Here is a 15,082-nt window from a genome sequence, read left to right on the forward strand (position 1 = left end):
AGATAAGAGTATTAAACTTGAACTACGGAGATGGGTTCAATTCCTCCTCAGCAATGAAGTTGTCTAGGTGATGGTGGGCCAGTTACTGTCTCCCACCCTAATCTACCTCACACAGTTATTGCAAGGATACCATTAGAAAAAATCACATCTGTTACCCTTAATTTCTTAGAGCAGGGGTGGAGAACCTCCAGCTGGCAGGCCATATGGGGTCTTCCAAGCAATCTGTTTGGCCCTTGGGACCCTCCTGTCCTTAGGGCATGGCCCTCACCAGCCCTGCTCTACTCCCTCCTCTAGTGCTTATTTGTCTCGAATAACTCCTGTCAAAATCTTATATCTGTCAGATCAAAGGTTGACTGGCATATGTAAGGCTCTCATGTTCTAGATTTGCTTTGGTATTCTGTATTATTTATTTACTTACTTATTTATTATTAGATTTATATCCCATCCTTCCTCCCAGTAGGAGCCCAGGGCAGCAAACAAAAGCACTAAAAACACTCCAAAACATCATAAAAACAGACTTTAAAATATATTAAAACAAAACATCCTTAAAAACATATTAAAACAAAACACCTTTTTAAAAAAAAGCTTTAAAAAAATGTATTAAAAAGCAATTCCAACAAAGATACCGACTGGGATGATCTACTTAAAAGACTTGTCGAAAGAGGAAGGTCTTCAGTAGGCGCCGAAAAGATAACAGACAAGGCGCCTTTCTAATATTTAAGGGGAGGGAATTCCAAAGGGTAGGTGCCACTACACTAAAAATCCCCTATGTTGTGCAGAACGGACCTGATGGTATCTGCAGGAGGCCCTCACCTGCAGAGCGCAGTGACTGATTGGGTACATAAGAGATAAGAGATAAGGTATGCTAGTCCCAAGCTGTATAGGGCTTTGTACACCAAAACTAGAACCTTGAACTTAGCCTGGTAGCTAATAGGTAGCCAGTGCAATTCATTCAGCAGCAGGGTGACGTGTTGGCAATACCCTGCCCCAGTGAGCAGTTGCACCCCCGCATTTTGCAACAGCTGCAGCTTCTGAACCAACCTCAAGGGTAGCCCCACATAGGGCACATTACAGTAATCCAGCCTGGAGGTTACCAGTGCGTAGACAACAGTGGTCAGGCTATCTCGGTCCAGAAACAGCCACATCTGTCTTACCAGCCAATGCTGGTAAAAGGCACTCCTAGCCACAGAGGTCACCTGGGCCTCTAGCGACAAAGATGGATCCAGGAGCACCCCCAGACTACAGACCTGCTCTTTCAGAGGAAGTAAGACCCCATCCAGAGCAGGCAACTGACCAATTATCTGAACTTGGGAACCACCAACCCATAGCACCTCCATCTTGCTAGGATTCAGATTCAGTTTATTGACCTTCATCCAGCCCACCACAGAGTCCAGGCAGCGGTGCAGGGCTTACACGCCTCTCCTGATTCAGATGTTACAGAGAAATAGAGCTGGGTATTGTCAGTGTACTGCTGACACCTCGACCCAAATCTCCTGATGACCGCTCCCAAGGGCTTCATATAGATATTAAACAGCATAGGGGACAAGATGGTATCCTGCAGCACCCCACAGCCCAAATGCCAGAGGGCCGAAAGACAATCACTCAATGCTTTTCTCTGAAAACAACCCTAGAGATAGGATCGGAACCACTGTAAAACAGTGCCTCCTATACCCATCTCATCAAGTCGGCCCAGAAGGATACCATGATCAATGGTATCAAAAACGGCTGAGAGATCAAGTAAGAATAACAGGGTCACACTCCCTCTGTCCTCCCAATAGAGGACATCCTTCAGGGCGACCAAGGTTGATTCAGTCCCATAACCAGGCCTGAACCCAGACTGGAATGGGTCAAGTTAAATCTTTCATCCAAGAGTACTTGCAATTGCTGCGCCACAATCTTCTCAATCACCTTTCCTAAAAAGGGGGTATTTGCGACCAAGCTGTAGTTGTCACAAACCAATGGGTCCAGAGTTGACTTTTTCAGGAGTGGTCAGATCACTGCCTCTTTCAGGGTGGCTGGAACCACTACCTCCTTCAATGACACATTGACCACACCCTGGATCCACTCGGTCAAACCCCCTTGGCAAGCTTTAATAAAACAAGAAGGGCAAGGGTTGAGAGGAGGTGTTGCTGGCTGCATCGCCACAAACACCTTGTCCATGTCATCACGTAGCATCAGCTGAAATCATTCCCAAGACGTTGCAGCAGATGTTGAACTGGACACCTCATTGGATCCACAGTAGATGTGGATGGGGCATCAAGATTGCTACGGAGGTGAGCAACTTTACCCTCAAAGTTCCTTGCAAACAATTCACAATAGGCCTCCGAGGGGTCTAAAACTCAATTTCCTGGAGTTGATGTTAGCGGACCCCTGACAATACGGAAAACTTCTACTGAACGGCTACTTGAAGATGCAGTGGTGGCAGAGGGGTGGGGCCCTCTTCACCGCCCTCACCGCCACCCAGTAGGCACGGTTATGTTTTACTCATGCCCTATCAGTCTCACAGCATGTCTTTTGCCATTTGTGCTCTAACCGTTGTCCAGCCTGCTTCATTGCCCTTAGTTCACTGGTGTACCATGGTGCAAACCGGGCTCCACAGTGCCAGAGAGGGCAGTCAGGGGCAACCGTGTCAAGAGCTTGACACACCTCGCTGTTCCACAGTGTGACAAGGGCTTCAACAAGGCCACCTGCTCTATCTACTGGGAACTCCCCCAGGGCATTCAGGAATCTTGTGGATTCTATTAGTCTCCAGGGGTGGACCATCTTAATCTGTCTATCACCTCTGCATGGGAGGATTGGAGCTATAAGTCTAAACTTCACTAGGAAGTGGTCTGACCATAGCAATGGGGTGACAACCACCGCCCATGTGTAGAGCACACTTTCCTCCATCTGGAGCAAATACCAAGTCGAGGGTGTGCCCTGACATACGCTTTGGTCCAGTGACAACTTGAGACAGTCCCATGGTTGTCATGGAGGCCATGAAGTCCTGAGGCAGCCTTAGCATGAACATTGAACTCACCCAGGACTATTGTTCATGGCTCCTCCAACACCACAGCCGGGATGGCCTCCACCAGCTCGGTCAGAGAAACTGCCGGGCAGCAAGGGGGATGGTACACCAGCAGCAACCCTAGTTTACTGTCTCCTTGGTCTGACACCAGGTGCAAGCCCTCACAGCCAGCTCCAAGACAGAGTGGTTTCCTGGTGACAGAAATCAAAGTTCTGAAGACCATATCAACTCCTTCCCCCTGTCCCTGCAGCCTGTGCTGATGTTGCACTGAGTATCCAGGTGGACAAAGCTGGGTCAGATCAGCTCCTCCCAGCGCACCCACCCAGGTTGCGGTAATGCCCACCAAATCGGCACTTTCATCCATGATCAAATCATGGACGAATGTGGTCTTATCGGGTACTGATCTGGTGTTAACAGCACACACAGTGGGCACAGCAGATGAGCAATGAGGAACCTGTCCATGAGAGGAGTGGGAGCGAGGAACAAGGCGTAGATAGCCTTGCTCTCATCTTCTGTGGTAGTTCACCACCTCCCCATGGCCCTACCTCCTTCTACCCATGATCACTGAAATTGAGGTCACCCATGTTCCTTCTTACTAAGAGTCCTTTTACACACCTGATATGGACCCAATAATAGCCCACCAACAAAACCTACCTGAGTCAATTATCCTAATAGGCCTCTGAGAGAATTGGGAACAGTTAGACCCACTCAATACCTTTTACACAGGGCACATCTTCTCACCCCCGTCTCACACCCAGGGAGGCCCAGCCTTCTGCTAGTTACAGAGTCTCACTCTGAAGGCATCTGGTGACTTTCTCCTATTGTTCAGTTCACTACACAGGCTCTCACCCTGCGAAGGAAATACACATTTGCCATACACCCTCCCCACTGCTAATCTCCTCTAGATTGGTTAAAAAATAGAAGGGCTAATAGCTAAAAAAAACTTGCGGTTTAAGAACATAGCTATAGCCACAGAAGTTTTTATCAAACTTTAAATCTCCTCTAGATTGTTTGTTTGTTTTTTAATAGCAGGGGTAGCACCCTTGGGACTCCCCAAGGGCAGCCAGGCTTTTATGCCCCCTGACCCAGCCAGGAGCTGATGCAAGAGGCTGCAAGATTGACTGCAGCCTCTCTCTGGAGTCAGGGCCAGGTAGGGAGTCCCAGTCCTTGCAGCACTTACCTGGGACCTCAGCTGTCTCAAGTGACAGCAGCCTAGAGGACTAAGCAAGCAAGTACCCAAATGCTCAGGTACTAATTCCCAGGGCAGGTCTTCTCCCATCCCCCAGTGCTGCAGCTGTTCTGAGAGATTTCATTCTGTTGCAACGTACAGTGTTTAAAAGATGAACCTTACATACTTCACAGTCATTTTGCTCTGGGGTTAACACAGTAACAATTTTCAAGGCAATACTACTGGCTTTGAGCAAAGTTGCACAGTATGCATAAGCTGAAGTGCTACAACTCCTATTCAGTTTTACTTCTAGTTTTTTGTGAAAGGGCTTGAGCAAGATGTTCTTAGTGAGCCCCCCTCCCTAAATTAGCCCACCACCTCCTAGAAAGAGGGAGAGGACACAGATATGCAGAAGCTCCTCTCACTGCTTCCTCACGTGGATTGGGCAGGCAAACAGGCAACAAAAGCAAGAGGGCTTCAGGTATTCATAGTGGACCCTGTTCTTGTCTGTGGACCTCAGGAATTGCCCAACAATTCCAACCCCTGATGCCATCCCTGCTCATATTAATGTGTTCATTAGCGCATCTGTTTTCTCCTTTTTGTTCTTTCTGTTGTATTCCTGAATATCCTCCATCCCGGCTCATCTCCTTGGAGTATTTTCTACAGTTACTATCAAGCAATGTGACTTCCCATTTCCTCCAGGTCCCTCGCCGGATCGACAGCAAAGTCCTGGCATCCTGCGGTTGAATCCAGAGGAAGAAACTGAGAGGATCGTTGAAATGCAACGGCTGGAAATCAAACACCTTCGAGACCAAATGCAAGGGCAGGAAAAAGCTCTTGCACTCCGGCCTACATCAGGTTCGAAACTTCCCATACTAGAGTTGGACAGGAGCAGTGGTGAACAGTTACAGTGACATGTGCAAGACAAGCCCCACACCAAACTCACCTAATCTTTCTTGCATCTCTAGTGCAAAGACCCATTCCTGCCCCAACCCTCTAGGGTTTTTTTTCTTTTGTTTTAGCATCTCTAATTCTGGATGGTGGCAGAAGGTGATTGGAAACAATAAAGTCAGACCAGATTTGTTTGCCTCATGCTAATGTGTTGCAAGTCTCCAGACAGGAGAAGCAAGCAAAAGATCATGCAGAGTTCCAGGGAAAGAGATGAAGCCATGTCTCTAGCACATAGCATTGCTCTGTTTCAACTCAAAGCAAAAATCCTGTTTGAGACAGGGCCCTTGTGCCTAGCAGTGATATATGTAGACAAGCCAAGAAAGTCTGGACTCCCTGTACATTCTCAGGCTCTCATCTGTCCTGAGCTAGTCTGAGAAAGACAGGATTGCCTACAGCTTTCCCCATTGGCAGCAAAACCTTGGTTGGTGCACTAGAGACTGGTACATTCTATATGGCACATCAGTTCTGTGCTGAGTTGCTTTTTCGGCTACATCCAGAACAATAAGTCTGGCTATGACTTACTATACCCTGAGAACCTGTTCCCAACCTGTGCTCTGTTTCTGTCACTCCACTAATCCTGGAGCCCTCTACATTCCTCTCTCTGACTTTATTCCCCCTTCATTCCACCCTTCCCCCTCACCCCCTATATCTCGCTTCCCACAGAGATCCTACACCTAGCACTATACAGCCTTAATCTTGACACTCTTAGTCTTCCCATGATGCATTCCCTAATGCACCAGGTTCTGAAGGATACACAGACACATGGAAATATTGGTGGAACTTTCCTAAACAGTAAGCCAAGCGTCATGTTCCCTCCAGGAGTTCTTTGTGCTTCAGTTCTTGTCCTTCCTCACATGTCCTGCAGAATTTTGATTTTTCTGGATCTGAATTAGAATGCTTTTGGAAATGGTTGGAGTATAACTGAAGTGTCTACATTATGAAGAGACAGACAAAAGGGAGGGGGGAAGGCATAACACTATATGTCCAGAAATATCTTGCTAGCTATTAACAACGTGTCAAAACATTTTGACAGTGTGTAGATAATGATAAAAGGGAAAAAAACAGGAGATGCTGAGGAATAGAAGGACCCAGTCTATGAAAGAATGGAAGAATGTGACTGCTCAGATAGGTTGGATAATAATGGGGAATATATTTATTTAAATCATTTGTACAAATAACAGTGTACAAGAAAAATAAAACAAAACCAATTACACAAAACCTGCAAACAACAAAATAAATAGCTCTGACAATTAGCCAGCTGAATGGAGAGGGCTAAACAGAAGTACATTTTGCATCTGTCTGCACATGCGCACATCCACACACCCCAAGATACCAACAGAGAGGGAGAACAGTAGGCCTTGTGGCATTCCACCTTGGGGCAACCGATGTAAAGGCCCTGATTCTTACCATGACAGTTCTTGTCTTTAAGTTGGTACTTGAAGCAGGACCCAAGAAGTAGTTTGCCACTGACAAGGGAAAATATAAGAAAGGACACTCCCTGAGACATGTGGGACCCAGCCTTTCTAGGTAAGCACCAGAACCTTGAATGGAACCTGGCAGAATATTGGCAGCCTGTGCAATTGGAATTAAACTGGCTGGGTATGTCTGCAATAATAATATGCCCTCTGTTTTTCTGATATTAACCCTGTCAAGCTGTACTATTCTGTGATATAATCTCCCTTAGTAACATATCCTTTTTACAACACAAATTTTTTTCCCCCTTGTCCTCCATGAGGTCTTAAAGCAAAAGCACTCTGACAATTTATGGTGGGCAGATGATAAGCCATACTCTTCAAGTTATTCGTTCCTGACTCATCCAAGTGAGACTCTGCATCAAGTGGTCTCGCTATCTATTATTTGTGTTTAGCCTTTTGAAATTCACAGATAATGTTATGGGTAGAGGGCTTTAAAGGTTTTGGAAACTACTTTTCGTAAGAGGCCCAAACTAACAAATGGAGCAAAAAATCATTCCCTCTATTAGCATGGTTTATTTTATTTATTTATTTAGTATATTTGTATGCTGCTTTTCATCACCAGGTGACCTCAAAGCAGCTTCCATAGCAAGAACAAAATAGTATGATAAAAACAATTCAGAACATAATAATAAAAAACTACACCGTATCCATAAATACTACAAAATATCATAAAACAAGCTGAAATCTCAAATCAATCTAGTCTACAAAATCTAGAGAAAACATATATATATGTAGACAGAGAGAACAAATATACAGTAGACTCCCATCATTGTATAACAGTCCATATCCTTCAAAGAAGGCTATAACAGATTCCTTGGTAGCAGTGTCTTCCAGTGTCCAGATAGGCTTGCTTCCATCTCCACGTCCTTGTTTTGTTTGCGGGGGGTGGGAATGGGACATCCTGTTGTTGCGCCATCACAACTGTCTATTTTCATCAAATACCTTTGAGTGACAGACTTTGGAGGGAGAAGGAAGCAGGCAGTGGGGAATTCCTATTGACTCAGGAGAGGCTGCTGCAAATGACACACATGTCCTTTCCTGCCATGGAGCATGATCATTTGTAGCCAAAGAAAAGCAACCTCTCCTGTGCTGATGAGGGCCCTGCACTGAGATAAATGCCAGTCCTTATGTAGCCAAAGTGCACCGCTTGCATACAAGAAGAAAATATCAGCAGGATTGGGGAACTCAAGATTTGCAGAAGTACTTTTTTTTTAGAGAATAAAACTAAAAGGACAAAAAGCAATAATGATCAACCTGCTGAATGAGGACTGGGCAAAGGGTGCTGGCTGACTGTGGGGGAGAATGAAAAACGGGGAAAGGAGAGAGAGAATGGAGTATCCTGGAAGAGGGAATGGTTGGCTGGCTGGCTGGCACTCTAAATGGAAGTACTCCACACTTGTAAGTTCTGTTACAAGTCCCAGTTGTTCAGCTAGTAATTGTGTGTGTATTATATATTAAAATAGGGAAGAAATCAAATGCATATGTAAACGGGAGAATTACTGGGTTAGAAGTATCATTGTCAAAAATAATAGGTGCTTACAAGTGATTAAAAAGCTGAACAAAGAACATAATGCTGCAAAATAAAGGCTGGTGCAGCAGAGGCACTGGAAAAAGGGACATAGCTCAGTGGTAGAGCATCTGACTTGCATGCAGAAGGTCCCAGGTTCGATTCCTGTCATCTCCAGGTAGGGCTAAGAGAGACTTCCTGTCTGAAACACTGGAGAGCTGCTGCCTGTCACTGAGCTAGATGGATCAGTGGGTCTGACTCAGTATCAGGCAGCTTCCTATGACGCATAGGGCAGAGCTCAGAGATCTTGCTCTAATCAGCATGGGATGGAATACTCTGTCTGGAGCACCTCATTCTATGGATATCAACAAATTGAAGTGGATTCAAGGAAGATTGTCAAATGTGATTAAGAAGTTTGATTCAAGATCTGCTACCAACAAATTTTTAACAGGCTTCATTTTGTATTTTGTAAACAAGCACTAAAGGACCAACCATTTTGGAATTACCTACTGAATCATTCCTATGGGAGCTGTTCCTAGTAGGAAGAGGGGGTTAAAGAACCCTTTGTGTATATCTCTGATTGCATGGATGAAAGTATCTGAGCTGCTTCCTAAATAGGGAAGATCCTTGGAATCCAGGGCTATGCCAGGGAGCAACTTGGAACAGTCCTGGGACCTAGATTGAGCTTCAGTGCCACTGGTTGCCTATCTTGATATAAGTGTGATAATATTTGAATCCACCCACCCACAGTGACTGACAACTGCAGTCCCTTCTTAAACTTTGAGTGCCATTCACTAGGGTCTCTGCTGATTCACAGAGACTGATCTGGAATCGTGAGGAAAGTGACAGGTGGTTGGTTTGCAACAAATGCTAAGAGATTTAGGGAACGAAGTTTCAGCCCCAGCTCTCTTAAGAAATGCTGGATAACAGTAATTTTGATAAGGACATTGAACTTTAAAGAAGTAAGTAGATGTTATAAATATACAGCCGTTATTATTTTAAAGATCTGCAGAGATGATTTCTTAGCAAGGAAGATGCTATTCAGAGCAAGCTCCATGCAGTGCTTTCTATAAACTAATTATTGTTATGCATGCCTACAAATCCTAGCTCATTGATATCCAGCGTTCTTCCCCATGTCCATCATTGATTCTTCCTGCAATGGAAGCGGATATGATTTAGTCCTTTTGTTGATAATTATTAAGTAGCTGGGAATGATCTTCCTCTGACAGGTGCTTCAAACACTCGCTAATTGTTTAGCTTTAGCTCCACCATAGTGTAATGCTACCCTCAGGTGAGAAGTTTTTCCTATGGAGCATGCACATACATGCACTTCTGAAGATGTAATTCAAGAACCTACCTGAAAGGACTGGACTTTATCCTGCCAGAAAAGAGAGCTGAGCAACTCAGCAGTTGATAGACTATCTCACCAAGGGAGTGCTAGAGGCCAATGTTTGCTGGAATATTATTTCCAAACCACAGGATGCTCATGGAACAGATCCAGAATGGTAATGAAGGTTTTATTAGATGCTTTAGTTACACTTACAACTCTGTCTTAGATTCTGAGGCAGCAGAACAATCCTTTGTGCTCATGTCATGCCAATGTCACAAGGTAGGTTTTCTCTCTCTCTCTCTCTCGCTCGCTCGCTCGCTCGCTTGCTCGCTCGTGATTGCATTTGTATACCGCCCCATAGCCGAAGCTCTCGGGATGGTTTACAACAATTAAAAACATTAAAAACAAATATACAACTTTTAAAATGCATTTTTAACAAGCAATTTAAAAACACATGCTAAAATCCCTGGGAGAAGAGGAAAGTTTTGACGTGGCACCGAAAAGATAACAGTTTTGGCACCAGGGACACCTCACCAGGGAGATCATTCCATAATTTGGGGGCCACCACTGAGAAGGCCCTCTCCTTTGTTGCCAGACTCCCAGGTTCCCTCCAAGTAGGCACCCGGAGGAGGGCCTTGGATGCTGAACGTAGTATACGAGTGGGTTCATGTCAGGAGAGGTGTTCCATCAGGTATTGTGGTCCTAAGCTGTGTAAGCACCTTCAATTGAGCTCAGAAACATACAGGCAGCCAATGCAAACAGGCCGGAATCGGTTTTATATGTTTGAACCGTGTGGTCCCTGTTACCAATCCGGCCACTGCATTTTGCACAAGCTGCAGTTTCTGAACCGTCTTCAAAGGCAGCCCAATCTAGAGCACATTGCAGTAATCTAGCTTGGAGGTTACCAGAGCATGGACAACTGAAGCCAGGTTATCCCTGTCCAGATAGGGGTGTAGCTGGGCCACCAACCAAATTTGGTAGAAGGCACTCCGTGCCACCGAGGCTACCTGAGCTTCAAGTGACAGAGATGGTTCAAGGAGAACCCCCAAGCTACAAACCTGCTCCTTCAGGGGGAGTGCAACCCCATCCAGGACATGTTGGACATCCACCATCTGGTCAGAAGAACCACCCACTAGCAGCATCTCAGTCTTGTCTGGATTGAGCCTCACTTTATTAGCCCTCATCCAGTCCATTGTCACAGCCAGGCACTGGTTCAGCACATTGACAGCCTCACCTGAAGAAGATGAAAACGAGAAATAGAGCTGCGTGTCATCAGCACACTGATGGCAATGCACTCCAAAGCTTTGAATGACCGCACCCAATGGTTTCATGTAGATGTTGAACAGCATGGGGGACAGAACTGACCCCTGTGGAACCTCATACTGGAGAGTCCAGGGTGCCGAGCAATGTTCCCCAAGCACCACCTTCTGGAGCCGACCCACCAAGTAGGAGCGGAACCATCACCATGCAGTCCTTCCCACTCTCTACTCAGCCAGTCTTCCCAGAAGGATACCATGGTCGAAGGTATTGAAAGCTGCTGAGAGATCAAGGAGAATCAACAGAGGCACACTCCCCCGTTTCTCTCCCGACAGAGGTCATCATACAGGGCGACCAAGGTTGTTTCCATGCCAAAACCAGGCCTGAAACCCGTCTGAAATGGATCCAGATAATCGGTCTCACCCAAGAGTGTCTGGAGCTGGCCTGCAACCACTCGTTCAAGGACCTTGCCCAGGAATGGAACATTTGCCACCGGCCTATACTTATTAAGATTTTCTGGGTCCAGGGAGGGTCTCTTCAGGAGTGGTCTCACTACCGTCTCTTTCAGGCAGCCAGGGACCAACCCCTCGCAAAGAGGCATTAATCACTTCCCTGGCCCAGCCAGCTGTTCCATCCCTGCTACCTTTTATTAGGCAAGAAGGGCAAGGATCCAGCACAGAAGTGGTTGCATGAACCTGTCCAAGCACCTTGTCAACATCCTCAAGCTGTACCAATAGTACAACAAAAGTATGTTAGCATTTTGCTTTGTGTCCACATTACTATGAAATATGCTTTATATTCTGGAGCATACTCAGACTGTATTTCAATGTGCATATACCCAGTGTTGTCCTAGTAAAGCCTTTATGTTTTTAACAGGAATCAATGCACACACAATATCAGTTTAAATAAGACAGTATCATTTGAGGAAGGTGTCTAGGTATTTTATACAGTTGTGCAAATTGTAGTTAACCAGAAGAAAAGCTTTGAACTCTAGATTATGGTAGGAAATAGTAGCAGGATTACAAACAATGTGTTAATTGTTGTGCGGTGATTCACATCAAGAGCCATTACACCAGACAGGTGAGGGTTATGCTGCAAAGCAAGAATCCCACAAGAAGTTAAAATCCTTCCAACAAGAGATACGTCCATTTTCATTTCTGGGAAAGGCATATGCGCTGTTGTGTGGCACACAGGTAGGGGGGAAATCAAGAAGTGAAGAGAGAAAAGAATAACAATCCAATTGCTCAGCACAGTGTAGAAATCACATAACCTGGAAATGACTGACATGAAAATATATTAAAACATCTTTAAAAACATCTTGTTTAAAAATTTTAAAAGATTTTAAACATACGTAGACACCAAGAACTTGAGGAGAGATCCCGCTCAGTGAGAACTGTTTATCCCCAAGACTGATAAAATATGTTGCTTTAGGCCCAAAGAAAAGCTCTAATTTCTAAGAAGTCTGCCAAAGATCTCCAGCTTCCCAAATTGGGCACACAAAAGCACAGAGGGGCTGTGTTTCCATCCAGGCACCACTCTGCATCCTAAACGGCCCCATGTCTCTCTGCTGCCCCTTAGCCAGAGGCAGAATGTGACTGTGCTGCTCCTCAGGGGGTGGAAATGTGAACTTGTTTTGCAGTGAGCTTGTCTGGCAATGGTTAACTTGGAACTCTGTCATCCTTTATTTGGTTACATCTGCCTTTATTGTATATCCTCCTGTTTCCCTGGCTCCACCAGCCTGCTTATTTCCTCTTCCCCCAAGCACAGTCAGCAGCCTGGAATGTTTCCAAGGACAACAGCAGGTTGTCTCTCCAGCCCCACCCTGCTAGAGAATGTACCTGCCTGGGCAAAGGTCAGCGCATGCTACAAGCCTATCAGATGCAGCACCTGGGCTAGGACAGACAGAGGAAGGAGGTGGTGCTTGCACCTGTTGCTTGACAGGCAGACGCAAGCAGGGAGGGAAGAAGATAGGTTTTAATTTTATCCTCGGGCCACATCCTGAAAATTGACCCAGCAGTCAATTCCGATGGAAGGAGAACATGGTATAAGCATCCTAGCAAGTTCAAGTACTGGGCAAAAGAAACAAGACTCACTACAGCATCTTCCGTGAAGAATAAGATTTAGGTGAGTGCAGTGAGTGCAGTCTATGCGCCTTCCAGCAAATACCTGGTTTTCTCTACAACATACTGTCCTCTTCCCTTTCAGTCAAGGCTTGGCTCTTTATGAAAGCTCTTCCACCCCCACACATACACACAGCTCATGCCTTGCTAACTGCCCTACATCTATGTCTACTTCCTTCACACTTTCATTGAAGCTACAGTGCTTGTTGCAACTAGGCTGATGCACCGGTGAGATGCTTACTGCTTGGATACCTTCAGGATATTAGGATTGTGGAAAGTGTACGAGAATACGTGTGGAAAGGGAACATAGGAAGCTCCCTTACACTGCATTACAGCCACTGGTCCATCTCAGTGTTGTCTACCCTGACTGGCAGAGGCTCTCCAAGATTTCAGGCAGGGGTCTCTCTCAGTCCTACCTGGAGATGCTAGGGAATGAACCTGGGACCTTCTGCATGCAAAGCACATGCTCTACCACTGAGCTATGTTCCTGGGGAATTTTGCAACGTCTTTCCTCACAGCTACTCTTGCTCATTTATTTATTTATTTATTCATTTATAGATCAGTTCCTATGAAGCATCTCCAAACATTCCTCTATGGCTGTCCTTGTCCAATAGCCCCACAGACTAAAAGTAGAAAAGGATGAGAAGGAACGTAGGCAGTCCTTTCCCATATGGGTTAATGCTCAACAGCTGACAAGCCAAGCTGGCTGTACTCCCCTCCTGGCTGCAGGCACTCCAGCAAAACACAGCAAGCAGTGTTCTGGGTTGTCGTGTGCCAACAGCAGCACAGCTCCCAGGCAAGCACCGCCTAGAGCATGCAGCTGCTCCGTCGCCCACTTGGCGTATAAGTGACGTGGATAAAGCCATGGACTTGGATTTCATGCCACTGCCCATGATCTAAGATCCACAGAGTACAATCACTTGTTCCTCCCAATAGTTCAAACTTCACATGCAGCTAGAATGGCAAGACGTGTGGCGTGTGGGTGTATTTAGCTCATCTTGGTCCTCCTACCAGTGACTGAGCTTTGATTTCTCCATCAATGTGGCCTTAGCTGGCAATGTGCCCTGACGGAGCCTGCTCTCCTTATGGCTTCAACAGTGATCTCATGCTCTGTCCCTGGTGGAGAGGGGTGTGTGGCCTGACACTGTCAGGCTGTGTCTGGATCAGACACCTCTCTCTGACCACTTGGTTCTGCCAAGGCAAGGCTTGAGTGGTCACCCCTCTAGTTGTTAAAGCCATTAGCCAGAATAAGGGGGATCTGTTATTAGAGGAATGGGGATATTTAGCTAACAAAAGTAGCTGCTGTACTGAATATCTTCCAGATCCCTTAACTGCTGCAGCAAGGAAAGTTTAAACTGGTCTTTTAAAAGAGATGCATAGCCTGATTCTGTGCATATTTAAACGTTTGCTCAGGAGAAAATCCCATTGACTTCCTAAAGAAGTGTGCATATGATTGCAGCCTTAGATAGTGGTGGGTTTTAATGATGTGTAAGATGATCATATTATTGGGCCTCACATCTCTTTGACCCATGTGCCACATTTTCTGCCTGTGTTCAGAGGCAGTCCCTTTGCCTGTGCTCCTGTCCCTGTCTGAAATCTATTATACAAAGTTCACTTATTTTTAGTGTTGAACTGAAATGAGGTGGTTCTTTTTGTGAATATTTTGTCCCCACTGATATGAGGATGCCCCCTTTGGTTTTTCATCCATTTTTTGCATCCCTTGGCAAAAGGGTGTGAATAAATTGTAAGAAGGTGGATGTCAAAGGAAGAGTGTGCATGCCTCTGTTGACAAACCAACCAGGCTAACACTCTATCAAGTTGGGATGAAAACGCCTCCCATTGAAAGGAATGCAGGCAGAGAAATGCTATTTCACATCCAGATGTGCATCCTGATGCATATATCATTTCTCTGTACTGCATTACTTCCAATGGTAGGTACTTGGGATGCACATCGCAGTGCGAGGGAGTTTCTTCCCTTACCCTAGCGGTAGTACAGGGAAACGGTGTCTGTGAATAGACATGAAAGAAAGGATGAAAGGGGTTGAAGTAAGGGGTTCTTTTGCAAACATTTTCAAGTGGCAGACTTTACAGCAAAAACCCATATGAAAATTCATCACAGTGTTATGTTGCTCTACTTGCAGGAAATCCTTCTACCAGTATTTGAAATTTCCCACACACAAATATGTAACAATAAGAGAGTGAACCCAGTGTTTTGCCCTGCAAGATGTTTTAAACTCTACCAGTTTAGATGCCAGGATGCAATGCTT

At 45.5% G+C, this 15,082-nt stretch overlaps 1 protein-coding gene across 3 annotated transcripts in view; it reads left to right on the forward strand.

The window, feature by feature from the left end:
• Window positions 1-15,082, forward strand: part of CFAP57 (cilia and flagella associated protein 57) — a 56,175-nt gene that overhangs the window by 35,639 nt on the left and 5,454 nt on the right. The window contains exon 22 of one of the 3 annotated variants that reach the window (XM_061632623.1): window positions 4,842-5,033. In XM_061632623.1, coding sequence (XP_061488607.1) covers window positions 4,842-5,033 — 192 coding nt within the window. Of the gene's footprint in view, window positions 1-4,841; window positions 5,248-15,082 lie in introns of those variants that run through there. The other 2 variants (XM_061632621.1, XM_061632624.1) reach the window with 2 other exon arrangements.

This window comes from Rhineura floridana, chromosome 6 (genome assembly GCF_030035675.1).
Source record: "Rhineura floridana isolate rRhiFlo1 chromosome 6, rRhiFlo1.hap2, whole genome shotgun sequence".
In the NCBI taxonomy this organism is placed as follows: domain Eukaryota; kingdom Metazoa; phylum Chordata; class Lepidosauria; order Squamata; family Rhineuridae; genus Rhineura; species Rhineura floridana.